A 27,596-nucleotide genomic window follows, 5' to 3' on the forward strand; every position below is an offset into this window, starting at 1 on the left:
AGAAGTGTCCAGGAAGCCAAAAAAAAGGGTTTTTTTTTTTGTTGTTGTTGTTGCCCTCAGTAAAGTGCTATTGCATCATGGCTCACAACAACCTCAAACTCTTGGGCTCAAAGCGATTCTCTTGCCTCAGCCTCCCAAGTAGCTGGGACTACAACGCGCAGCTATTTTTTTGGTTATAGTTGTCATTGCTGTTTAGCAGGCCCAGGCCAGGTTCAAACCTACCAGCCCCAGTGTATGTGGCTGGCGTCCTAACCACTAACCTATGGGCACCAAACCAAAAAGGTGCATCTGAAGGATGAAATGAGGACTGATTAACATGTTGAGTAGCCCAGGACGTCGAGCAGGGCTGTTTCTGTACACTGATGGAACTGATAGCCCAGACAGATAAGTTCAGAGCATGTGCTTACAAATAACCTTTTCCGGTCACTTGGTCAACTTGAGACAAAGCTGCAGGGAACGGAGTAAGGTGTGTGGGGCTAAACTGGTGCAGACTGACACGCCTGTCAAAAGAGACAGCTCCGGTACCACCAGGAACAACAGAAACATTTTGAGAAGATTCGGATTTCTCCCACCCCCCCCAAAAAAAAACATTTTTGCAGTATTGTTACAATCTTAATGGAAAATTATAACAAACATAAAAACTGCATAGGATCTGTCTTGTAGAATTCTGCAGACATAAACAATTTTTGGTCACAGTGATCTGTCTGGCAAGTCGGCTAGAGTTGTTCCCGGGCAGACGTCACTCACCCAGCCTTGGCAATGACTGCTCTTGTTTTTAAAGCATGTTTTGTGTACAAGTCAGATGTTACCTCTCTGATCTCTGCGGTATGGCTTGGCCAGAATCAAAAGTACCAAACGTGCACTAGCAACTTTATATTGATAGTATCTAGTCTCTAAAGTCCAAAGAGAAGCTACAAATTTTCTGTGTTCTCAGAGAGACACAAGGAAACACACTGGTGTTCATTTAAGATGTGAGGCACGACACAAGTGCAAAAAAAAAAAAAAAAATCACACAGGAATTTTAATTTCCCATTGTTTTCTTTCTCTCTGCCAGCATAGGCTTGCCTCAGATTACCTAGTAATGCCTTCAAATATAGCAGAAAAGTGTGTCTTAATTTAGGAAATGATATGTGTGTGTATTCATACGTATACAGATACATACATATAATATGCACATAATATGAATACACACTTTTTCATAACAGATAAACCAGATATATTTTATATATATATATATATATATATATTTTTTTTTTTTTTAGAGACAGAGTCTTACTTTGTTGCCCTCGGTAGAGTGCAGTGGCATCACAGCTCACAGCAATCCCCAGCTCTTGGGCTTAGGTAATTCTTTTGAACCTGGTGCCCTACTCATAGAGCCACAGGTGCTGCCCCTCCAGGGAGTAATATTAATAATATTAAGAATTTACTGGCTTGGCGCCTATAGCTCAACCGGCTAAGGCGCCAGCCACGTACACCTAAGGTGGCAGGTTCGAATCCCCAGCCCGGACCCGCCAAACAACAATGACGGCTGCAACCTAGCCGGGCGTTGTGGTGGGCGCCTGTGGTCCCAGCTACTTGGGAGGCGGAGGAAGGAGACTCGCTTGAGCCCAGGAGTTGGAGGTTGCTGTGAGCTGTGATGCCACGACACTCTGCCCAGGGGGACAGCTTGAGGCTCTGTCTCAAAAAAAAAAAAAAAAAAAGAATTTACTAAAAGTATCTTATAAGTAGCAGTTAGTATCAAAATGTATTTAAAATCATGATTATAAAATCATATTTATAAAAATATAATTAACTGACCAAGGGTCTTAGGAATGTAAGTGTGATAAAGGGTATAAACCAATAAATTAAAGCTAAATTGTAAAGATGCATTAACTGCCTCCCCCCAAAAGATCTCAAATATCTCAAAGATAGGGGCTTTCCTTGCAATTATAAAATGCTTATATGGTTGTTCCATCCTGTCTACTTGAGAGTATGAGTTAGGCTGACTTATCTTGGAATCCCTTTGTGTCAATGAGTATTAAGCGGGTTCTCAGTAGCACACAGGAGGAAAATAAAGTGTCCAGGTGAATAATAAAACACCGATTAACTGAAAAGCAATCGCTTTGTTAGGAGCAAATCTGTTGATCAAAGTGTGGCCTATTTAAACCCATAGCTGGAATTGCAGCTTTAATCTGACACGCACCATCACTGTGGTATCTTGGCAGATTTCAGTTCTATGAATATTGTTTTTCACAGGCGGTGCCCCTCTTACATGGTAAATCAGAGAAGGGAAGGAAAAAAGAACACAGCAGTGAGTCCTGCACGTGCCAAGAGGCATTTAGAATGTCTCATTCACAAGAGAGAAAACGAAGACAGGCAGAAAAGCCTGGGAGAAGCAGATATTTTAGGTACTATGGAAAAAAAAAAAACAGAAAAAGAGTTACAACTTGCCAATAAAGAATGGAAGAAAATATGGCTTTTATGCTGAAAAACAAAAATGCAGGGTTATTCAGTTTCTAATTCCTGTGCCAAAGCTGCCCTTTAGGTGACCTTGGGCAAATCATTTCATTCTCTCAAATTGCTCATATAAAAGTTCCATTAACCTGGAATTCCTCAAATACTATCCAATCCGTGTTGGCTATTTGATTTTCACTTACTAGAAGAAAGAGGGCCTTATAAAAGTGGCTTAGAATGCCACCCGACTGTAAAATCAAAGTTGTTCTTTCTGTACAGAGAAACACACCAATAAATGTTATAAACGGGGGGGTGGGGGGGGGGACGACTTTCTACTGTTAACAACTGGAGCCTCGTTAACCAGGGTGGGCAATGCTGGAAATGAAAGAAGACACCAAGAATCCAGACATGGGCCCCGCCGGCGTTTTGCAGAAATATGCAGGGTGACCTTGGGTATATTACCTAACTTTTTTAAAAAACATCTTTATTGAGCAAAATAATAGAAAATAAACTGCATGTCTTTCAAATATACAATTTAAGTTTTAATATATGCACATACTTATGAAACCATGACTAAATGAAGATAATGAACATGTACATGACCACAAAGTGTTTCCTGAGGCCCTCTGTAAGATGGCCACCATCCCTTGAGGAACTAGTGATCTACTTTCTGTCACTATATTTAGGTGTAGTTCCCAGAACTTTATATAAACAAAAATCGCACAATATATGCTCTTTGGGTCTGGTACATTTGGTGATTTAACTTACTGAAACTCACTCATCAAATAAAACATCAATACTTGGCATAAGAATTAAAAGGCAAATTCCTTTTTTAAATTTTTTTTATTTTTTTAGAGACAGAGTTTCATTTTGTTGCCCTTGGTAGAATGCTGTGGCGTCACAGCTCACAGCAATCCCCAGCTCTTGGGCTTAGGTAATTCTTTTGCCTCAGCCTCCCAAGTAGCTGGGACTACAGGTGCCCGCCACAATGCCCGGCTATTTTTTTGTTGCAGTTTGGCCTGGGCCGGGTTTGAACCTGCCATCCTCAGTATATGTGGCTGGCGCCCTACTCACTGAGCCACAGGTGCTACCCAGAATAAAGGTAAATTCACGTCAAGCTGCTGTTTGGGTCTGAGACCAGTAGAACTCTCTTTGGGTTCTACTGAGTTAATCTTGATAGGTATAGGGGTAAGAAATTTGTCCCTCTGGGGTCCTTACTTCCTGGGATTAAATATGATTATACATGGAAAAGGACTTTGACAGTCTGATATAAACTATTCTATTGTCTGCTCCAGTTCATTAATTTATGCAGAGTATTACTTTCCAGCATGTACAGGCCCTGTATAGGTTTGTGATACAGCAACGAGAAAAATAAGATAGCTGCTGTCATGCACCTTTAATGCTAAGTGGGGAGAGCCGGGCCATATGTCAATAAACACACACACACACACATACACACATACGTATACAGGGTGGTCATAAGGTTCATGTGCAATTTTAAACTGCACACTATTTTAAATTGCACATGATCTTTACGGCTGCCCTGTATATGTATAGTTGTTAGGTGGTGATTAGTCCAGGTTAGGGATAAACTTAACAGGGAAGGAAAGGCTATTTTAGAAAGCATGGCCAGAGAAGCCTTCTTCAGATAAGATGATGTTTGAATAAAGAGTGAATGAAGGAGAAGCTACTCTCCCACAGATGGCTAGGAGGAGAACAGTTTAGGCAAAAGGAACAGTAAGTACAAAAGCCTTGAGGTTGCAGGCAATAAGCTAGGCTGTTATAGGAGAACTGCCAAGATGCCAGTAGCTGAGGAAAGGGTGGCAGGGAGGCCAGGGCGTGTACTTTGCTTTTAGTTCTGAATGAATTGATGAGCCATGCAGTGTATTGAACAAAGAATGGTGTGATGTGACTTAGGAGTCCTACCATCCACTCAGGCTGCTTTATGGAGACTGATGGCAGCAAGAGGAACAGCAGGTGATCCAGCTGGGAGGCTACTGCAATGGTGCTAGCAAGAGGGGGTGAAGGACCAGAAATGGAGCAGATCAGAAACTGTCTGATTCTAGATGTATTCTGAAGGAAGGTTGAAAGCTCATAATATATTTTCCCATAGTGATTTTATGAAATGCTTAATAATAACAATACTCTCAATTGATGTACTTACTATACTGTGGTTCATTATACTGAACAATTAATATAGATTAGGTAATTTAATGCTCACAAGAATATTGTGCAATAACTTCTACCTTTCTACCCAATTACTCATGAGGAAATTGAGGCAAAGGGTAGTTAGATAATTTGACCAACATCATACAGGGGTGACGATGAAGTGGAGATGTAATCCCTGGTAGTCTGGCCTCAGAGTCTGTGCTGTTAAAGTGCTAAATGACCTCTCAAAGTTAATGTGTCAAAGAAATAATAACATTTAATTCAAGGTGAACCTAGACCAAAATGATCATTCATTTAAAACTCAGGATCTCCAAACAAAAGTTCAGAACCAACTTCTTTATCATTTGTAAAGAACATGATAATCTAGTTTTTCAGTAGAATCACTTTTCATGGGTCCACGTGGAGAAGGTAGGGCTAGCTGGCTACTCTTCACAACCATGGCCACAGTAATGGAGAGTGCTGTTAAGGACTGCCTGCCCTCAAGGGGACTCTTTGGAAGACACCATCTCCAGAATGGAACTGGACACGGATGGCCCAGAACACCATGCCACATGGGCCTTCCTTTCTATGAGTTCTTTCTTGCTGGTATTTTCCTTGTAGTTTTCCCTTCATGAAAGAATGGCTACCTCTGCTTTATCAAGGGCACAACATGAAGCTATTGCTAATGATAAAATATTACATCTCTATAAAGCCAATCTTCCTCTCAAATTCCTTGAGAAATGTGTCAGGATTTTACGAATGAGGAAACTGAGGTCTAGAAAAGATAAGAGATGTGTTCAGGGTCTCTGCCTTATTCCATGACAAAGGGCTGTGACGGTACTTTGGGGGATCAGAATGTTCCTGCTGTTTTTATAGACGGCTGTGAGCTCAGCCTGTGACAGGTGCTTCTGTTGTTTCAGCAGATGACAGTATTATGAAAGAGCTGGGCAAACTCATTCTGAAGTCTGCTCGCAAAGGGGTGGGCAGCCGTACGTGTATTTAGAGTATGAGGCTGCATTTTGCTTCATGTTCTGTTGGGGTTTACTTCAGTACTTCCTGCCAGGGCTGAAATCTGCACACATTAAGGAAAGCAGGATTGTTCAATAATACACCTGATTATAATTCTAACTTCAGGAGGCAACACATTTCAAATCTTTTTCTAGCACATTCTCTATAGTCATCTTAAGTACAACAGATGAGGCATAAAATCTTTTATGAGTCGGTAAATAGATGCTTTTGCTGTACAAGCTTTCAGGTAAGATAAAAGTACTTCTCTCCATTCTATAAACTGGAAAGCTTTAGTCACTGATTCCAGGCTAAAAGAAGCAGAAAAGACCCCAGAGAGCAGAGGGGAATGTTCAGATTTCTTTTGTTTAAACCTGTGAAATCTGATTGCCTTTTTTTTCAGAACCCACTCGTCATGTGTGTACACACCCATGTGTGTGCATGAGAATGTACTTTAACACACTGGACTTGATCATTTTAGCATCAGGAGAAACAAGAAAAATTTACAAATAGGAAGTAAACATATTTATGGGTTTTTTGATCTTCAAAATAGGTGTCTGCAATGTTATGAAGGGGAAATAGTTCTAGCTATTACAGATACAGGATACTATCAAAAGTTTTATTTCTAGTCAGGTGCAGTGGCTCGCGCCTGTAATCCTAGAACTTTGGGAGGCTGAGACAGATGGATTGAATGAGCTCAGGAGTTAGAGACCAGCCTGAGCAAAAGTGAGGCCCTTTCTCTAAACATAGGAAAAATAGCTGGGCACTGTGGCAGGTTGCCTTGAAGGCCAGCTACTCGGGAAGCTGAGGCAAGAGGATCTCTTGAGCCCAACAGTTTGAGGTTGCTGTGAGCTATGACACCACAACATTCTACCTAGGGCACAGAGGGAGACTCTATCTAAAAAAAGAAATTATTCTGTGCTCATAGCTTTACTGAGAAACTACTAAATCTGAGAGTGAATGGATACTCATTCTTCCAGGTGACACAACTCATTGAATGATGGGCTCTTGGAACACACATCTTCACAATGACTGTTTAGAGATGATAAGAAAAAGGACAGAGGGAAGAGCTTTCTGCTGTGCCCACGGTTTGGAGATGATTCCTATTTCATTCCATGAGAATGGAATAGTACAACTATTTCGCCTTCAAAACTTTGCAGACACTTCTGTTAGGAAATTAGTTTCTCTCTGTATTCATTCCAGCCAGGAGGGCATAGCCAGGTCAAAAGAACACATCCTTGGGAGTTAGAGAGCCCTGGGTTCACGTTCTGACTTTGCCACTTGCTTCTCTGATGTGTACATCCTCTACCCCTGTTTGTTTCTTATCAATAAAAAGAGAAGAAAATCACTTCCTTTCAGGATTAAAATAGGGATTGGGACATCAGGATGTTTGCAGGCACAGAGCAGATGCTCAGTAAACAACACGTCATATTAAAATAGCATTGATTGGTTAGACACCATTCTACTTTTCATCAATTTCAAAGGTATGGATCTCAATGTTCTTCGAGAAAACACAAAGATTTTAGAAATGTTTTCAGCCTCATCATCCTTTCTGATCTTTTCTTGTTTCTGCCTGCTATGTTTTATTTTGTCTTTCTTTTAACCCCTTTAAATGATTCATTTTGATTTATGCTAAGGTAGGTTTTCCTAAAACATGTTTGTTGTTCTTGTTGCAGTTTTTGGCCGGGGCTGGGTTTGAACCCGCCACCTCTGGCATATGGGGCACGCACCCTATTACTTGAGCCACAGGCACCACCCAACCAAAACATGTTTATCATTTTACTTTCTCACCATCACATCACACACACCACTCCTTCCTTCTAAAGTTTATTACCCTCCTTGGTAAAGCATATACGTGTATTGTTTTTACATTTTATTTTGAAATAGTTATAAAAGGAAAGTTGTAAAGTAATATTCAGGGAGGTCTCCCTCTTCCAACTGTATAAATATAGGACAACAACAAAACCAGGTTGTTGGCATTGGTGCAACCCACAGAGCTCACTGAGAGCTCACAGTATATATATACTGTGTGTGTGTGTTCTTGCAATTTTATCACACGTGAAGCTGTGTATAACTGCTAGCACAGTCAAGATACTTCATTGTACCAACATAACAAGGACCCTTGGTACTATGCCCTTTATTCAAACCTTCTTCCTCCACCTGTATCCCTAAGCCCAGCAACCATTTAGCTGTTCCCCATCTCTATAATTTTGTTTCAAGAGTGTTATACATAAATGAAATAGTATTGTAAATAACCTTTGTAGATGCCTTTTTTTTTCACTGAGCCTAATTCCCTTGGTACATCCAACTTGTCGTACCTATCAACAGTGTGTTCCTTACTGCTGGGTGGTCCTCGGCAGCACGGACCTCTCCCAGCTGAACCACTGAGACACTGAAGGATGTTTGAGTAGTCTCTAGCTTTTGGCTATTACAAACGAAGCTGCTGTGAAAACTTCATGTCCAAGTTTTGGGTGAATATAAATGCTTCATTTTTCTGACATAAATGCAAAAGAGTGTGATTACCAGGTCATATGGTAAGTCCATTTTTAGTTTTAAAAGGAACCCTAAAACTATTTTCCAGAGTGGCTGTTCCATTTTACATTCCCACCAACAACACAGAGTGATCCAGTTTCTCTGAGTCCTTGTCTACACTGGGTGTTATCACTATTTTTTAACTATTCTGATATGTATGTCGTGATATCTGTTTGTGGTTTCAATCGACATTTTCCTACAGGCTAATGATATTGAACATGTTTGCATGTGTTTATTTACCTTGAGTGAAATGTCTCTTTCTATCATTCATCTAATATCTAATAGGATTGTTTGATTTTTTTTACTGTTGAATTTTTAGAGTTCTTTATACATGCTAGATATTGATCATTTGTCAGATATGTGGTTTACAAATATTTCCTCCCAGCTTGTAGCTTATCTTTTCATTCTTTTAACAGAGTCTTTTTTAAAAAATGAGATTCAATTTATCAATTTTTTAAGGATCATGCTTTTGGTGTCAGGACTAAAAAAATTTCCATGAAGCTGTAGGTACTGAATAGTATCTCCTGTTTTTGATATAAATTTTTATAGTTTTACATTTAAGTTTATGATCTACTTTGAATTAATTTTTGTATAAGGTACAAGACTTAGGTTGAAGCTCATGTTCTTTCTTTCTTTCTTTTTTTTGCCTATCCATAGCTATCTCATTGCTTTAGCACTATTTCTTGAAAAAAGGTATCTTTCTTCCATTAAATTGCTTTTGTAATTTTGTAAAAAGTCAAGTGGGCATATTTATGAGAGTCTATTTCCGGGTTCTTCATATTGTTTCATCGACTTGTGTGTCTGTCCTTTCACCACATAGCCCTGATTACTGTAGCTCTTCAGTAAGCCTAGAAGTCAGGTAAACTAATTCCTCCCACATCACTCTTCTTTGTCAACACAGTTGTAGCTATTCTAGCTCCTCTGCCTGCCTTTATATATAAATTTTAGAATAAGCTTGTTTATGTTTAAAACACCCTTGCTTGGCTTTGATAGAAATTGTTTTAAACCCACAGATCTATTTGGAGAGAACTGATATTTTTGCTTGACTGAGTTTTCCAATCCATGAACATAGTATGTCTCTTCAGTTATCAGTCTTTGATTTATTTCACTGACATACTATAATTTTCAGCATATGGATCATATACATGCTTTATTTATACCTAAGTATTTTACTTTCTTCTGAGCAATTGTAAATGGTATCATGCTTTTAATTTTTTTTTAGCATCCATTTTTTCATCATTAGTATTTAGAAATGCAATTAATTTTGTGTGTGGATCTCAAATCCTGTGACCCTGCTGAACTTATCACTTCTAGGAGAGTTTTGTTTTGCTTGGTAGATTTATTGGATTTTTTCTCTGTAGATAATGTCATCTGCAAAGAGATAGTTTTATTTCTTCCTTTCCAAACGGAATGTCTTTTTTTTTTTCTTCCTTTTTTTTTTAGGCCAGGGCTGGGTTTGAACCTGTCACCTCCAGTATATGGTGCCGGTGCCATACTCCTTTGAGCCACAGGCACCGCCCCCCCTTTTTTTCTTATTACAGTGGCTATCACATCCAGAATTATGTTGAGTAGGAGTGGTGATTGTCCAATATAACTTAAGGTGTAATTTACTGACATGTTACTGATAAGAATAAAGACCATTAGAACTCAACCAACCAACCTAAAATGTTAATTACTGTAAGACAACTTATAAACTTAGCAAATCAGACATAATGTGTAAGGACAATGATAGAGCCCTTGTTTTGAACTGGGAGTCAGATAAGATAAGGTGATCTGTTTGAAATAACTTCATAGGTAAAAAGAATAAAAGTGAACACATCTTCAACAGGACATGTCTTGATTTTAACCATTCTGATGTAAACATTCCTAAATGAAATTTATGTCTTATTTTAGAATACAGAATGTAATGGACTATTTTTTCTTTGTAACTCAGGTTACCATTAAGATCATCAGCGACTTACCATACACCAGGCACCGTATTAAGAACATTTACTATATGATCTCACTTGCTCCTTATAACCACAGTTGACCCTTGAACAACATGGTTTGAATTGTGTGTGTTCACTTATCCATGGACTTTTTTTCTCTCTGCAACCTCTGAGACAGCAAGACCAAATCCTCCTCTTCCTCAACCTCCTCAATGTAAAGATGAAGAGGATGAAGACCTTCAGGAGGACTCACTTCTACTTAATGAACTGTAAATATATTTTTCCTTCCTTATTATTTTTTTAACATTCTCTTTTCTCTAGCTTACTCTATTTGTAAGAATACAGTACAGAATACATATAAGAAATACGTGTTCATTGACTGTTTATGATATTGGTGAGGTCAACAGTAGGCTATTAGTAGTCAGGTTTGGGGGAGTCAAAAGTTATATATACAGATCTTCACCTGAAGTCAGAGCCCCAACTCCTGCGTATTCAAGGATCACCTGAATTCTATGAGGTAGGTATTTATGGAAGGAGGTCAGAGAGCAAATAATGTGCCCAATGTTACATAGCAGGTAGATAATGGAACCCAGATGAGGTGCCCTAATCACTACATTGTTGCTTGTTACACGCTGTACCCTCTTTTGTGGGGGGGGGAAGTAGGGGGTGGCCATAGCTGCAGGTGTGAACATAGGACGGGGGTGGAATAATGCCCATAGGGAGAAAGAGACCACTGTGGATCCAGCTCAGCTTCTGGAGAGCTGAGTGGTCACTACATGGTCATTCCTGTGTTACCTATGGAAGCTTATTATTCTACTATTACAGGTACAGCCCTCATAAGAGATTTTCCCTTTTTCAAACTGTTGAGTTCTATCCATCCCTCAACACTCAAATCAAATGCCACTTTTTATTAAGAACTCCCCAAGTTATCCCAATTGGAATTTATTTCTTCTCTTTTTTACCTTTTAATACAATGTAGTGGTTAAGTTTGGAGGCTCTGGAGACTGAGCACCTGGGTTCTGGTCCTGGCTTCCTTGTGTGGTGTATTAGGCATTGCCAGGCATGAGGTGAGTGCTTAGCAAACAATAGCTACTACTGTGTCATTTGTATTTGTACCCTGGGCTCGAACATCTTACACAGACACCTCCATCAGAGCACTAACTCCCTCATGGCAGAAACCAACCTTACTTTAAAACACCTACAGAACCCAAATTCTTCTCATTGCCTATTCTCCTACAACTATCATCCCCCCAAATTATTGCAAGACTCCTAACTGGTCTCCCAACTTTTGTCCAGGCTACCTTCAGTCTGTTCCATTCCTAACAGCCAGAACACAATCTTTAAACCTGAAGGGGTACCACCGATCTTAACTCTGTAACTTGGCCATTCTCTTTCCACTATAACCAATAGAGCCAGAGTTGTTGCTATTAGAAATGTGATACATATGGGCCCCTGTAGCCACTCTGCCCTCATCCCTGGCTGCTCCATCTGCCCGGAATTCTCTTCCCCCAGATATCAGTATTGCTTAATACTCACATGCTCCATGTCAGGACTCAAATGCCACTTTTTCAGTGTGGCTTCCCTCACCATCCAGGTTAATACAAAAGATATAAAGTCTCCATCTGCTTTATGGCTGAACATTATTTCATGGTATACATGAAATTTCCTCCATTTATCAATCCATTCATGTGTTGATGGGTACTTAGGTTGTTTCCACATCTTGGTGATTGTGAACTGAGCTGCAATAAACATTCTAGTGCATATATTCTTATGGTAAAATGATTTTTTTTCTTCTGGGTAGAGACCTAGTAATGGGACTGCAGGATTGAATGGGAGGTCTAATTTGAGTTCTTTCAAGATTCTCCATACTTCTTTCCAAATAAGCTGCATTAGTTTGCAATCCTGATAGCAATGTAAATGTGTTCCCTTTTTTCTACAGTCTCCCCTATATCTGCAGTTTTGGGACTTTGTGATGTGGGCTATACTCCTGGGGGATAGGTGATATTGCAGGGTGATTTAGGGAAATCTTTATGTGCACTGGCCTCATCCATTTGCCCTCTGCCTTGTCTACGCTACACACAGCATTAAGGTTTGGTTAGAGGCCATAGTGCCCCTAGACTAGGACAAGGGCAGGACACGGGGGTGTGGGAAATCTCTGAATTAGAGATTTCAGTCATCTGAAATCATGCTTTAAGTCATATAAAAAGATTACCACCCAAGATCCAAGAAATGGGTCGGAGGTAAAATGTTGAGTCTACGCACATTTCTAAGGGTGTGTAGCTGGGGGACGAGTTGGTAGATAAAGTGGTTCTGAGATCAAGTGTGGGTCAAAAATGTGAATAGCAGGGAGTAAAGGGAGATTCAGAGCTAGGTCAGCAGGATGGCTTTGAGTTTGTCTGTGGGGAGGACGCAGGTCCCCAGACCTCTTGGGAGGGCCAGGCTGGTCGTGTGTGCTGGGATTAAATACATCTAGTTTGAAGGCATGATCCTGGGCAGACCTCTGTATCACCTCCACAGGAAGGCCTTGGTATGTTTCTGCCAAAGTATAATGACAATGGTCCATCCTCTACTGAGGACTGATTAACATGTCCTCATGAGGCGCCACATTGTAACAACACTTTCATTCTTTCCCAGGGCACACTATTGCCTTAAATCAGGGGTCCCCCAACCCCTACATGGTTCCCTGTAGTGTCAGTGTCATCCAGGAATTGAGAGGCAAATTCTTAGGTCCTATCCCAGATCTATGGAATCAAAATCTCAAAGAGGTAGGGCAAGAAATCTGTGTTTTAACAAATTCTCAGCTACAGTTTGAGAACCACTGTACTAAATCAGCATCACGAAAAGAGAACACAGCAGGTAAAGAGACAGAGAGATAGGCAAGATAGGTGCTATTTCGCTTGATAGAGGCCTCTATGATAAACAGAGGTCTGAATGCAGATATGGGAAACCAGTGGCTGGGGGCGAATCCCAGCAGAGAGGGCAGCAGACTTCTGGAATAGCCAGGCCACAGTGGCTGGATGTAATCAGAGCTTCATCTGTGAAGTCTTTGATTTATGGATATTTTTAAGCTGGTCCTTACATGGTTACCGTGTGTCTTTAGTTATACTGGAAATTCCTCAAACATAAGAACCAGATTTCATATATTTTTAAAATAACTCACCATGGCACCTTTCCCAGTGCCAGAACCTGAGTAGACCCTTAATAAATACATGAATAGAGACAAAAATTGAGAGTGGGCAAGACTTGGGCTGGAGGAGGAATGAAAGATTTATTTTTATCATATTTAGCTTATTATTACCAGGAGACATTTAGCCAGAGATGTTGGAAAGCCAATTAACACCTTAGAAACTTCTGCAAATGAAAAGTTGGTGGGAATATCATTTTTAATGACATTACCAAACTTTTGAGAACCTGAACTCAGCATGATGAAACGAGGAACTTCCCTTTATCAGATGCAGTTAAGTCAGTTACATGTCAAATGACTGCCTTTTGCTAAATTTGAGGATGGGGCTTAAGAATCAATGAAAAGAAAAATAGTCATGATGGAGGTTGAGTCTGTGCCCAAGTTGTTGGGGTTTTTTTGTTTGTTTGTTTGTTTTGAGACAGAGTCTCACTCTGTCACCCCAGGTAGAGTACTATGGCATCAGTCACAGCAACCTCAAACTCCTGGGCTCTGTGACCAGCTTAAGCCTTTGCATCCATTTGCTTAGGCTGCAACATCAAAGTACCCAGGCTGGGGGGTTTTCATGAAAGATGTTTAATTTTTTCACAATTCAAGACCAAGTGTCAGCACAGCTGGCTTCTTCTGAGGCCCCTCTCCTTGGCTTATAGATCACTTTCTTCTTCCTGTGTTTTCACATGGTCTCTGCACATGTTTGTATCCAAATTCACTCTTTTTATGGGGACGCTAGTCCTATAAGATTAGGACTCACCCTCATGAGCTCATTTTAACTTTATCTCCTTTTTAAAAGAGTCTATCTCCAAATTTCACAGTATTGGGAATTAGGATTTCCACACAGGAATCTGGAAGCAGGGTGCAGCGGTGGCTCAAGCCTGTAATTCTACCACTCTGGGCGGCCAAGGGTGGAGGATCCCTTGAGCTCAGAAGTTCTAGACCAGCCTGAGCAAAAGGGAGACCCCATTTCTACTAAAAACAAAAAAAATCAGTTGGGTATGGTGGTACATGCCTTTAGTCCCAGCTACTTGGGAGGCTGAGGCCAGAGGATTGCTTGAGTCCAAGAGTTTGAGGTTCCTGTGAACTATGACAGCAAAGTACCGCTATCCAGGGCAACGGAGTGAGACTATCTCAAAACAAACAAACACACATAGGAATCTAGGAGGGACAGACACAATGTAGCCATAATAGCCCCTAAGAGTGTGGCTCAGGCTCATAACAAACTAAAGACCAGCATGCGAGGGCCTTGGGGCTCACCTGCTGTGCTACAGAAAAGCAGCTTTCCCAATTGGAAGGTCCTGTCTTCTGATGCTTCAGACAGGGCCTCATCTCCAGACCCTACCTGCTTAGTCTCAAGGCCTCATTTGGACAGTAATGGATGAGGACCCTTCACCAACTTCTCTGAATAAGGAGATATATGTCTAACTCTCTAGAAACACAGGACATACGTCTGTCTGTGTTCTTATTCTCCACCTGAAATAGGAGTAACTACCAAAAATCTCAATTTTTCCATTATCAGTGGGCAGCCTTCTGGAAGCCACTGCTAGGATGAAAACATCCAGAACGAAGTTCTACTGGAGTGTAAGCCACAAGACTGGTCTGCATCTTAATTTTATTTCTATTAATAGTATTTCATAAACTATTCTTTAAAAGCTGGTGCTAAAAGTATGGAGGAACTCAAAGAGTTAAATAAACATAAAGCATATCACATTTTAAAGTTAGCTTTTGAAGAACAAATTAACTTGGTGAGAAACTTTTCATTAAAAGAGAATAGTGTGTGCAACAAATTTTGCACTTCCCAAAATGGCAAAGAAGAGTGAACAGATTTTAGGTAGAGTTTTCATGGCAAAGGAAAACAAAAAACTGATTAAATCTTTTCCCTTAGAAGTAGTTCAGGTAATGTCTCATCTCTTGTTTCAACCAAACCGTTGTATCTGAGGGTATGGGACCTGACTCCAAATGCTTCCAATCTCATTCCTGGAGGGAGTGAAAAGCAGTAGCTAGCCTTAGGGAACATATTAAAATTTTGGAATTTTGTCACTGTGGGTGATATTCCTTTTCCAACTCTCTTTTGCTATTCAAACTTTCAACAATGACCTGGCCCTCAAATATTCCTCTCCAGGTGAACTCACCCACTCACCTAAGACAATTAACAGTCAAGGGTCAACCACCTGACAGTCAAGTTAATTATCAAGACTATATTCCCTCTGAATAGGAAAAAAAAAAATTACGGACCACTCCTCTGATGAGGGATCAGTAACCAGAATATATAAGGAGTTGAAACAACTCAATAGGAAAAAAAAAAACAACCAAATAATCTGATTTTAAAAAGATGAAGGAGCTGAATAGACAGTTCTCAAAAGAAGACAAACACAAAATGCTCAACATCACTAAACATCAGAGAAACGTAAATCAAAACTACAATGAGATGACCATTTTACCCTGGTTAAAATGGCTTTTATCCAAAAGACAGGTAATAACAAATGCTGGTGAGAACTTGATAAAGGGAGAACCCTTGTACATTCTTGATAGGAATGTAAATTTGGGCAACCATTATAGAGAACAGTATGGAGTTTCCTCAAAAAACTAAAAATAGGACTACCATATGACCAAGCAATCCCACTGCTGGGTATATATCCAAAAGAAAGGAAATCAGCATATTGAAAAGATGCCTACACTCCCATGATCACTGCAGCATTGTTCCCAACAGCCAAGATAGGAAATCGACCTAAGTCTCTGTGGACAGATGAATGACCAAGAAAAGGTGATACACACACACACACACACACACACACAGAGAAATATTATTTGGCCAGAAAAATAATGATATCCTGTCATTTACAACAACATGGATGGAACTGACAATCTCTCATGTTCTTACTCATATGTGGGAGTTTAAAAAAAAAGATTAAAGTCATGGAGACAGAAAGTATAATGATGGCTACCAAAGGCTGAGAAGGGGGAAGGGTAGTGGGGAAGAGGGATACAGATGGGGATAGTTAATGGATACAAAAATACAGTGAGATAGACTAAGATCTAATGTTCAGTAGCATAATAGGGTGACTATAGTAAACAGTAATTTATTACATATATTTAAATAACTAAAAGAGTGGAAGTAGAATGCTCCTATTACAAAAAAATGATAAATGCAATGAATATCCCAGTTACCCTGCTTTAATCATTATAGCTTTAATACATTATAGCCTGTATCCAAATATCACATGTACCTGGTAAGTATGTATCCGTAACAACTGAAAATGAAAAAAAGCCAACAATCCCATATATCAATGGGTAGGAGAGATAAATAGAAACTTCTCTAAAGAAGACAGATGAATGGCTAACAAACATATGAAAAAATGCTCATGGTCCCTAATTATTAGAGAAATGCAAATCAAAACCACCCTGAGATGTCATCTAACCCCAGTGAGAATGGCCCTCATCACAAAATCTCAAAACTACAGATGCTGGTGTAGATGTGGAGAGAAGGGAACACTTTTATGGTGCTGGTGGGACTGCAAATTAATACAACCTTTTTGGAAGGAAGTATGAGAACCCTCAATGAACTCAAGCTAGATCTCCCATTTGATCCTGTAATCCCACTACTGGGCATCTACCCAGAAGGAAAAAAATCCTTTTACATTAAGGACACTTACACTGGCTCGGCACCTGTGGCTCAAGTGGCTAAGGTGCCAGCCACATACACCTAAGATGGTGGGTTCGAATCCAGCCTGGGCCGCCAAACAACAATGATGGCTGCAACCAAAAAATAGCCAGGCGTTGTGGAGGGCACCTGTGGTCCCAGGTACTTGGGAGGCTGAGGCAGGAGACTCTCTTGAGCCCAGGAGTTGGAGGTTGCTGTGAGCTGTGATGCCACAGCACTCTACACAGGGGGACAGCTTGAGGCTCTGTCTCAAAAAAAAAAAAAGGACAATTACACTGGACTGTTCATCACAGCTCAATTTACAATCGCCAAAATGTGGAAACAGCCTAAATACTCCCCAATCCAGGAATGGATTAACAAGCTATGGTATATGTATACTATGGAATACTATTCAGACATTAAAAAAGATAGAGACTTTACATCCTTTGTATTAACCTGGATGGAAGTGGAACATTATTCTTAGTAAAGCATCACAAGAATGGAGAAGCAAGAATCCTATGTACTCAATTCTCATATGAGGACAGTTGATGACCTAGTACACAGCGGGGAGTGGGGGAAGGGGAGCGCAAAGAGAGGGAAGGAGGGAGGGGGGTGGGGCATGACTCATGGTGTTTGACACACCTTTGGGGGGGGGACACAATTATAAGACAGACTTTACCTAACAAATGCAATCACTGTAACCTTGTTCTTTGTACCCTCGATGAATCCCCAGTAATAAAAAGAGAAAAAAAAAAAAAAAGAAAAAGCTTAAAAAGACTGTATCAACTCTTTCCATATATCAAATTAGATTCCTAGAAATCTACAGATGTGCCCTTCTTATGGCATGACTTAGTACCATGTTGGAATTTTATGGTAAAGATAGAGCTGTTTGAAAACCTTTTGTAAAACAACTGCTAAATGTAACAGTTATTACATAATATTGAGATATAGGAGTACTTGGATTAGAATGCCTTAAAACTTTTCTTTTTCCTAGTGAAGTGGTATAATGCCCTTCTTGAATAATAAAATCCATTTAATGCCCTACACTTCTTTTTCCTTGTCTTAGCTGCCATTATACCAATGATCTTTCTCTTAATTTTTCTGGGTCCCTTATTTTGTTGAATTGCTACTGTATTAATTCTTCTTTGAATGGTTCTTATATATTTTTATTGGTTTTGATTAACCCAAATACAATCTGTTTTGGATATAGAGAGGAATAAATATAAAAAACTTGTTTTACTTTAGTCTATATTGTCTTTGAAGCTTGATGGAAAGTTCTTATTAGAATTGAGTACTTTTCTTTTTTCTTTTCTTTCTTTTTTTTTTTTTTAGAGACAGTCTCACTTTGTCACCCTCGGTAGAGTGCTGTGGCGTCACAGGTCACAGCAACCTCCAGCCCTTGGGCTTAGGTGATTCTCTTGCCTCAGCCTCCCTAGTGGCTGGTACTACAGGCACCTGCCACAGCACCTGGCTATTTTGTTGTTGTTGTTGCACTTTGGCTGGGGCTGGGTTCAAACCTGCCACCCTTGGTATCAGGGGTTGGTGCCCTACTCACCGAGCCATAGGCGCCGCCCAAGAGAATTTTTCACATCAGAAAAAAAAATTAGCTGTGGGTCTGGGTTAGATCACTATGGCTTATGGGAAGCCTGGTTTTCTGAAATGCTTTGGGAGTATGTCATCCTCCTAGTAATTTAACTGTATGGCATTATCTTAAGCACTGGAAAGTTTTTTTTTTTTTTTTTGAGACAGAGTCTCAGTATATCGCCCTTAGTAGAGTGCAATGGCGTCACAGCTCACAGCAACCTCAAATTCTTGGGCTTAAGTGACTTTCTTGCCTCAGCCTCTCAAGTAGCTGGGACTACAGATGCCTGTCACAATGCCCGGCTATTTTTTGGTTGTAGTTGTCACTGTTGTTTGGGAGGCCCAGGCTGGATTTGAATCCACCAGCTCTGGTGTATGTGGCTGGTGCCTCAGCCGCGGAGCTGCAGGCGCTAAGCCAGCACTGGAAAGTTTTGTGGTAACTTTATAACGACCTCTACCCAGGTTTAGCAACACTAAGATCCTTAAGGATCTTAGGTCCTTCTCAATGCCAAGGTGTCTCGTCCTTGTCCCTGGATACGACAAACTCTGTAAAATAATGATGGCTCAGTGAAGGCTCGGTCCCTTAGCATTGACGAAAAATTCCCTTCACTTTGGTCTACAGAGAAATCCTAGAAGATATTGGTAAAGGGGATAGAACCTCTCAGGCCCAAATTAACTAAACAAATTTCTTCAAAGGTTGAGAAATCTATTCTAGAGTTTCAACCCAGGAATTTTAATAGCGACTGATTTCTAAAGACCCCTGGCTAACTTTATTTTTTAAAGTAAGCACAAATGCATCATGAGTCTACACGATCTTTTACAAGAACATTCTTTCCTATGGGTGAGTTGGGAGCCAAGTGGGTAAACTTGGATAAGAACTCCCTTTTCTCAGGAAACCTCACATATGAAAAATCTTGGTCTATAAACAAATTAGGGGTGATGGCTTATGTCTCAAAAGCATGATATCTTGACATGTTCCTCCCGATGGTTAATTCCCAGCCCCAAATCCATGTTTTATTTAAAGATTGACTCAGTTTACAAAGACATTCATTACATCAAATGCGAGAAAATTGGGAGGCAAGCTGTGACTTCTCCAGTATATCCAAATTATAAGTACTTGAGAATATCTCTGTAAGGAAATCCCTTATAATCCATCTTTTCTTCCTTCCTCTCCTCTCTTCTCCTCCCTCCCTTCCTCCCTCCCTTCCTCCCTCTCTCCTTCCCTCTCCTTTCTTCCTCCCTCCTTTCCCTTCCTTCCTTCCCTCTCTCCTTGTCTTTTCTTCCTTTCTTTTCCTCCTTCCTCCTCCTCTCCCACTCTTCCTTCTCCCTGCCTCTCTCCCTTCTACCACTGGCCTATTTAGTGTTTCTGTTAATTGTGTGTAAGGGTTTGATTTCATTTACTAGGTTACCATAAACTTATTTTTTCAAACAAAATCTTATGCAAAATTGCAATATTTTCTAGCAGAGAAAACTCCATAGAACTCAAGTGTTCTCTAGAGCACAGTCTGAAAACCACAGCTTCGGCTCCCTGCCAGTCCGCTCTAAGTCATCAGGCTGTACCTGCCAGTACTTGCCATATTTCCTGAAACACATAGACCAGACCACACTCCAGTATCCCCAAATCCAGTAAATCAGATGCCTGTGTCAGTCACGGTTCAGTGGCAAAGCACTGGGTCAGTTCCAGCTAGTTAAAGAAAAAAATGGACTTTTTAAAATGGCATGCAGAATCACTGGGCTTGCTTTTCACTGCAGAACTGGGCTACCACAGAACACCTATGACAAAGCAGAAGCTCCTGCCGCCCTAGTCGGGTGTGACTCCAAAGCTATGCTGCCTGGATCAGGAGGCTGTCAGTACTGTTCTTGAGACGGGTCACATCTGCGCCCTCCTTGCTAGAAAAACAGATGCCCTGGCTGGGCATGGTGGCTCATGCCTGTAACCCTAACACTCTGGGAGGCTGAGGCAGGGGATTGCTTGAACTCATGAGTTGAAGATCAGCCTGAGCAAAAGTGAGGCCCTGTCTCTACTAAAAATAGAAAACTAGCCAGGCATAGCGGTGCACGCATGTAGTCCTAGCTACTTGGAAGGCTGAGGCAAGAGGATCTCTTGAGCCCAAGAGTTTGAGGTTGCTGTGAGATTGGCTGAGGCCATGGTACTCTAGCCTGGAAGACAGAGTGAGACTTTGTTTCAAAAATAAATAAATAAATAAATAAAGCATTCAAGATCTTTAAATTAAAAAAGAAAAAGAAAAACAGATGCCCTGCTCCAGACTCTCAACTCTATCCAGCTAGTGACTATGCCTTGGCAAGCGATGCTGAAGGAAAACCAAGGGTCTCCACATTTGCCCTGCTCCCACCTCCCAGAACTCAGTGCATTTCATATCCCAGGAGCCTCAGAAGTAACAGAAGGTGCCCTGGGGGGTGGGGAGCAGAGGGTGGGAACAGGAGGAGAGGCAGGCCCAGCTGATTCCAGTCTGTCACTCTATCTACCTACTGTCCACCTAGGCCCGGGGGCTGGCTCTGAGGCCAGCAAGAATACTTTGACATTTTCTTTTCTAGCGCTCTAGAAAAAGGTCAAGGATGTGCCCTCTACTGATCTGCTATGAAACTCTCTTCTGCAAATTTCCGTTGTTAGATTTACCCTTCGATTACTGCCATCACTTAGGAAAACAAATTTCATATATGTTTCGCTTATTCTACAGAGCAGTATCTCCTTTCATTTGTAAACCACAGAAATAATTAACAGAAAACTTCATTTTTAAATATTCAAGGGATAACGATTCATACCCAAACAATCTAATACCAGTCTCATGGTCACTGCCCACCGTTCCCCTTGGGTTTCGTTTTTGGAGACAGGCATTTCCTCAATCCTTTGCCCTGACGTCCCACCCAGCCTGGCACATGTGCGGAGGATGGCAGATTCTGGGAACCACAAACCTCCTTTTCCTTAAATCCACATAGCAAATGAATGCTAACGAACAAAGTTAGCATTGGTGGGGAAAAAAGACCAGCCACATAGATACTCAACAATTAACCCCTGCTAGGGAACTTCTCCTACAACTAGCCTAAGATCCTCCTATGCCATTTAAATCATTTTGCAGGAGACGCCATCTTCCAGTAATTCAACAAAATGACCAACACAAAGAGAAAGAGGAGAGGCACCCGACGCATGTTCTCTAGGCCGTTTAGAAAACGTGGAGTTGTTCCTTTGGCCACATACATCTGAATCTACAAGAAAGGAGATATTCTAGACACCAAGAGAATGGTACTGTTCAGAAAGGCAGGCCACACAAATGTTATCATGGCAAAACTTCTAGCGTTTTGCATGTTACACTGCATGAGTGTACAGTGTTACCCAGCATGATGTTGGCATCATTGTAAATAAACAAGTCAAGGGCAAGATTCTGGCCAAGAGGATTTATGTTGATTTTGAGCGCATTAAGCGCCCTAAGAGCCAAGATAGCTTCCTAAAACCTGGGAAGGAAAATGATCAGAAAAAGAAGGAAGCCAAAGAGAAGGATACCTGGGTTCAATTGAAGAGCCAGCCTGCTCTACCCAGAGAAGCTTGCTTTGTGAGAACCAATGGAAAAGAGCCTGAGCTCCTGGAACCCATTCCCTATGAATTCATGGCATAATGGGCGTACAGCATAGCTCACAGGAGAACCAGAAAAACTAGCTGAAAGGGGGCATATGTTGCTGGAACCTATCCTCTATGAATTCATGGTAGAGTAGGCGTAAAAAAAAAAAAAAAAAAACTGTATTATAAAAATGTTAAAGAAAAATAAAATTTATTTTTCATTTTCCTTTTCAGTCTGAGCATTGAAGAGGCAGTTGGCTATGGAAATGGTAACATTTCAGGCTGTCGGGCAGGTAAGGGAGGTCTCTTTTCTGAAGCCACCCGTCCAGAACATGGTCTGTGAAGGAATCTGGCCGCATCAGGAAGTGGTGGCTGTTGTTCTTGTTTTCACATGAGTTTTATTTTCAAATTCCTGAGGGCGTGCAGAAGGGTGGGAACATCTTGTGGCTACCCTTTCCCCGAAGGCCAACTTCAGAGCAGCCAGACACCAGCCACTGCCTCGGGTCACATTCCAGACAGGCTCTTATAAGACACGGAGCACCGTGATTAAAAGGAAACTAATCCATCATTAGACGCCAGATCTAATATCAGCGGGACAATTTTTCGTGGAAATTATTTCTAAAACCAAACTCCACTGGAAGGCAGTTTTCACTTTATATTTTAGATTTCCTTTCTCCTAATCTTTTCTATTTTCACTGAAAAGAGTGGGGCTCCAGATGGGTAGAATGGGCAGGGAACCACCACTCTGTAGGAGCAAAGACTTGGAGATGGAAAGTCATTGGAACCTGGTCATGAGATCAATCAGAGCCACTGAGTGACTTGCTTTCTTTACCTTTCTCCAAGAATGGTTAGTTGACTCTGAGTTTCAGAACGGATTTCTGTTTTTCTGCCATTTGGCCCTGCCTAAAGTAGCAGAATGCTTCCCCCAAAGAACCCCTTGCATCCCAGGACAGCATCTGAGGGATGGCTTATGGTTCCCCATCCTCTCTCCTATACATCTTCTAAAAGCACCTGCAAAATGCACCATGCTCAGCCTCCCTGTGGTCCTCCCAGACCCAAAATACACTGTGACAATAGAAATGAGGCATATTCAAGTGGAAAAATTATAAGACAGGCAGGTTTATCTCCAGTCACAGGTGGTCTGAAGCAAAGGAAGGTTCCTCCCCAACTGGGAGGGGAAGAGAGTTAAAGATTCAATTCAGGCTCCACCACCCTTGGGATGCCCAAGTCCCCCCACCCTCCCACCCCGTCAGCCCCGTGCTGTCTGGCCTGGGAAAGGACTCAAGGAACAAAGGCACCATGTGCAGAAGCCACAGGCTGGGAACGAGGCTCTCTCCTCTCCTCACTCTGGGCTCCATGGCTGAGGGCTGGCAGCGACAGGATCTGATGATCCCCCAAACCTCAGTAATCAGGATAAATAATAACTTAAAGCACTGTTTTTAAAAATCAAAAGGGATGCAAAACTAAACACAGTCTTCCAATATGACTCAGCAAGGGAAACCCTTGGTATCTACCTAGGGGAGTGAAAAGTGATATCCACAATAAAACCTGCACAGGAATTTTTGTTGTTGTTGTTCAATTTCAGATTGATATGAGGGTACAAATGTTTAGGTTACATTGTTTTCATTTCTAAGGTAAGTTCTAAGTCCAAGTTGTAGTTGAGTCCTGCACCCAGGGGGCTGCTGAACAGCCTCACATTGTGCATATTAGGTGAGATCCTGCCATCACCCTCCCTCATCCCCCTTCCCCCTTTCTCCTCTCCTCTCCTCCTTGCTGTGTTTTTCTTTTGAGTAGGCTTGTAGTCATTTATACATCGGTTTCATAATAATATTGAGTACACTGGATACTCCCCCCTCCCATTCTTGTGATACTTTACTAAGAAGAATGTGTTCCAACTCCATCTAGGTAGACACAAAAGATGTAACGTCTCCATCTTTCCTTATGGATGAATAGTACTCTGTGGTGTACATATATCCCAGTTTGTTAATCCATTCATGGGTGGACGGGCACTTGGGTTGATTCCACATCTTGGCAATTGTCACGACCTCCTTCAGTAGGTGAATGGACAAATAAATTGTGGTACATCCAGACAAGAGAGTAGTATTCAGATGCTGGAAAGAAATGAGCTAGCAAGCCACGAATAGCCATAGAGGAAGCTTAAGTGCATTTTGCTAAGTGAGAGAAGCCAGTCTGAAAAGGCTACATGCTGTAGGATTCCAACTATATCATGTCCTGGAAAAGGCAAAACTATACAGACACTGAAAAGATCAGAGGTTGTCAGGGATGAGGGAACGGAGGGGCAGACAGCAAAGCACAGGACTTTTAGGGCAGCGAAACCCCTCTATGACACTGTCATGGTAGAATCACAGCATCTTCCATCTGTCCATACCCACAGGGTGTACAACGCCAAGAGTCAACTCTATTGTAAACGACGGGTCCTGAGTGATGATGATGTGTCCAGATGGGCTAGTGGATTATAACGACTGTGCCACCCTAGTGGGAGAGATATGGACAGTGGGGGAGGCTGGGCTTATGTAGGGCTGGAGCTACTTGGGAACTCACTGTACTTTCTGCTCAATCTTGCTGCAAACCGAAAATTGCTCTCAAAAAAAAAAGTCTTTAATTAAAAAAAAAAATCCATGATGAACAGACAGTCAAAATTTTAAATAAAGACAAGATATTGTGGGAGATGTTAAAAGTCTGTGGCTTAGGACAAAATGACAAAAAAAAGATACAATGACAATGTACCGGTGCCAAAAGATACCCTGGGTTTCCAAATGGCACCCAAAGTGGGTTTCCAGGAGGTCACAACTCAAAGTGTCTGGGCTATAGCCCCAGAGGCCCTGTGGAGTCACAGCTGCACTTCTGGGCCACCCAAGAGCTGGGAGACACTGCTGCTCATGGCCCCAGCTGTCTGGGGAGCATTGCTGGTCCCTGTGTGTCTTGTGTTAAATAAGGCCAGGCACACGGGGTGTTTCCCAGAGACGAGGCTGAGGAAGGCCCTTGGGAGGGAGATTGCATTTAGACTCTCCGTGACTCAGACTTTGCTCTTTATTTCCCATCCAGGCTCAACCGGATTACACCATAAAAGCCAGGTGCAGGCAGGAAGGATGTTTCCAAATTGGCCACAAAAGGATGGTCAAGGCCAGACTTATCTTCTGGGAACATGGCTCCCCTCGCTTTGGAAAGAAACATCTGATTTCTCTGCTCTGCTCTCCTCTCACTGTGTTCCTTTGTTTCCATCCAGGAGTTGTGAAAAAATCATAGGCCAAAAAGTCCCCTTCCTAGAGACGGCAGAATAAACAGCTCAGATACACTTTTTTCTGCTGGCTGTGACAGTGACTGCCAGTATTTTACAGCAAGGGGGGCTGAGAGCAAAGTGGAGTGCTCTGCAGAAGCACAGTCACCTCTGCACAAAACCACCTGCCACCCTTAGAAATCCCCTGGGTAAGGCTGCTGCAGCTTCTGCAGCCTCTCTGTTCCAAGGCTCAGTCCCCGAAGTTGGCCAGTGTCTGGCTGCGCTACCAAACAACTACTCTTGGCTGCCAGGGGAAATTCCTGCCTTCAAGACAAAGGATCTATTATCCAACAGACCCGAGGTTCCCCAGGTCTGGGAGAAGGTGAATAGGCATTTATTCTTATCTTCATTTTACTCCACGAAGTAGAAGCTATCTTTACAGAGACCTGAACTTTATTCATTTCCTCCACAGCACAAAGGAGAAATTCTCTCCCTGCCTGGCTCCTGCCTTGAGTGTGGTTGGTGTTGAGAAAGCACCAGTTTCTTTAATTCAGATGGAAAGCCCCAGTCTGGGGGCAGTGTGGAAAGCCTCAGTCATCCTGACATTGTCCCAGCCCTGTGTGTTCCTCGGGTACATCTCACTCCTGTGCGGTCCTCTACCTTCATTCATACAATGGCACTGACCCAACTGGTGACCTGGACTTCCCCCACTCCATTTAATAAACTGTGTGAGCTCAAACAAATGCACATACACACCCACACACAAAAGCTGATTTTCTGCGGCTGCCTTCTCTCATTTGTAGAGTAAGGACCCTAGATTATAACCCAAGTATACAAAATTTAATGTTAAATATTAATAATGCAAATAATAAAGTTATATTATACACACACACACACACACACACACAGGGTGGACATAAAGTTCCTGTGCAATTTAAAATAGTTGTGACTTTAAATTGTACATGAATTTTATGTCCACCGTGTGTATGTGTATGTGTCAATACATATATATCTTTTTTAGGAAGCTAGGATAATGTCTGAACTCAGTCTGTTCAGGCTGTCATCTGGAATTGAGGAAGTGGAATCAGGGCATCTTCTCACAGGGCATTTGTTCAGTTGTACATGGCAGAAGCCAGTTATCTTCTGCATGGGCCAGACTCTGAAGACTCTCTTTCTGTCTCCTCTTACCGACAACGCCATTGGTCTGCACAAATGTCTGAACTTTTAACATGACGATGAAGCTTAGGAAATACCAGACCAGTCAGCCAACCAGTCTAAATCCTCATGACTTGTACATTTTGTTAAAGGGCCAACATAGAAATACAAAACACAAAGGAGAATAGAAAGGAAATAGCTAATATAGAAAGAAGAACATGGCATATGGTAGAGGTAGCACGCATGCCTGTGCATTCTGGAAAAGCTGGTGCTATATACACCAAGCCCCTCTCTCCTTTTACAAGGTGCTGGGAACAGTCTAGTGTTAGTGGCTTTCATTAACAGCCATGGAAGTCGACCATCTTGTCCCTCCTGGTCCTAGAGCCATTCATTCATACCCTTTGCTGGACAGCCAGATGGGCGGGACGGAGCTGATGCAAACCCACGTCACAGGGTACACCCCACAACCATCCAGGCTTCTGGGACTGGAAAGGAGGTTTGCCTGGTCTATTCTCTACCTAGCACCAGGAACACAGGCACCTCTTGGCTGAAATTGCTCATCCTGGTCAGTTCCGAATGTGCACAAGCCCCTAAGACAGCTGGGACTGGACCTGCTTTCTCAGCGGGCAAATTCTTCCCGCTTGATATTAAACCAATGGAGTTTCCCAGTTCTGGTGTTTTCACGAAACAAAAGCAAGTTAACATTGAATGTAGGTAGCTGTTCAGAAGTATAAAAATGCACACAAAAGCAGCAATAAAGAGGCATCAGAAACTGCCTTCTGAAGCTCACCTAGAGATCTTTCTTTCGTCTGGTTGGTTGACCTCACCACGGGAAGGCTCGCTCGAGTCCGGCTGCCTCTGGAAAAAGGGCTTGGAACGTCCCCCTCAGACATGGCTTCCAAAGAATCGCCTGACGTCTCTGATAAATGTTCCACCGGGTCACCCAGAGTGGGAGGTTGAGGACTATGAGACAGTTTGGGGCTTCTCGTCTGCAAAAGGCATTTTAAAGAAAGTGGATTATTACTGATTATGTTGAAAATATTTGCAGTGTTGTATCTGCCCATCTGAAAATGTAATATGGCAAAAGGGCAAAAAGTCTATCGATCAAGGACAGAAAACTTAAGACCCCAGGGTGTGAAAGTAACAGTCGTGAAAGTTACAGAAAAAACAATATTGTCCCTTCCTAT

At 41.7% G+C, this 27,596-nt stretch overlaps 1 protein-coding gene across 9 annotated transcripts in view; it reads right to left on the bottom strand.

Moving 5' to 3' along the window:
* The window catches only part of KIAA1217 (KIAA1217 ortholog), a 328,697-nt gene that overhangs the window by 137,162 nt on the left and 163,939 nt on the right, over positions 1 to 27,596 (bottom strand). For all 9 annotated transcript variants that reach the window (XR_002772475.1, XM_023511441.1, XM_023511443.1 and 6 more), the window contains exon 3: positions 27,200 to 27,398. Coding sequence is in view for 8 of the 9 variants with exons in the window: in XM_023511441.1 (XP_023367209.1) it covers positions 27,200 to 27,398 (199 nt within the window). In the remaining variant the exon portion in view is untranslated. The remainder of the gene's footprint in view (positions 1 to 27,199; positions 27,399 to 27,596) is intronic.

Source organism: Otolemur garnettii, unplaced genomic scaffold (genome assembly GCF_000181295.1).
Source record: "Otolemur garnettii isolate 467f Iridium unplaced genomic scaffold, OtoGar3 scaffold00019, whole genome shotgun sequence".
Classification (NCBI taxonomy): Eukaryota; Metazoa; Chordata; class Mammalia; order Primates; family Galagidae; genus Otolemur; species Otolemur garnettii.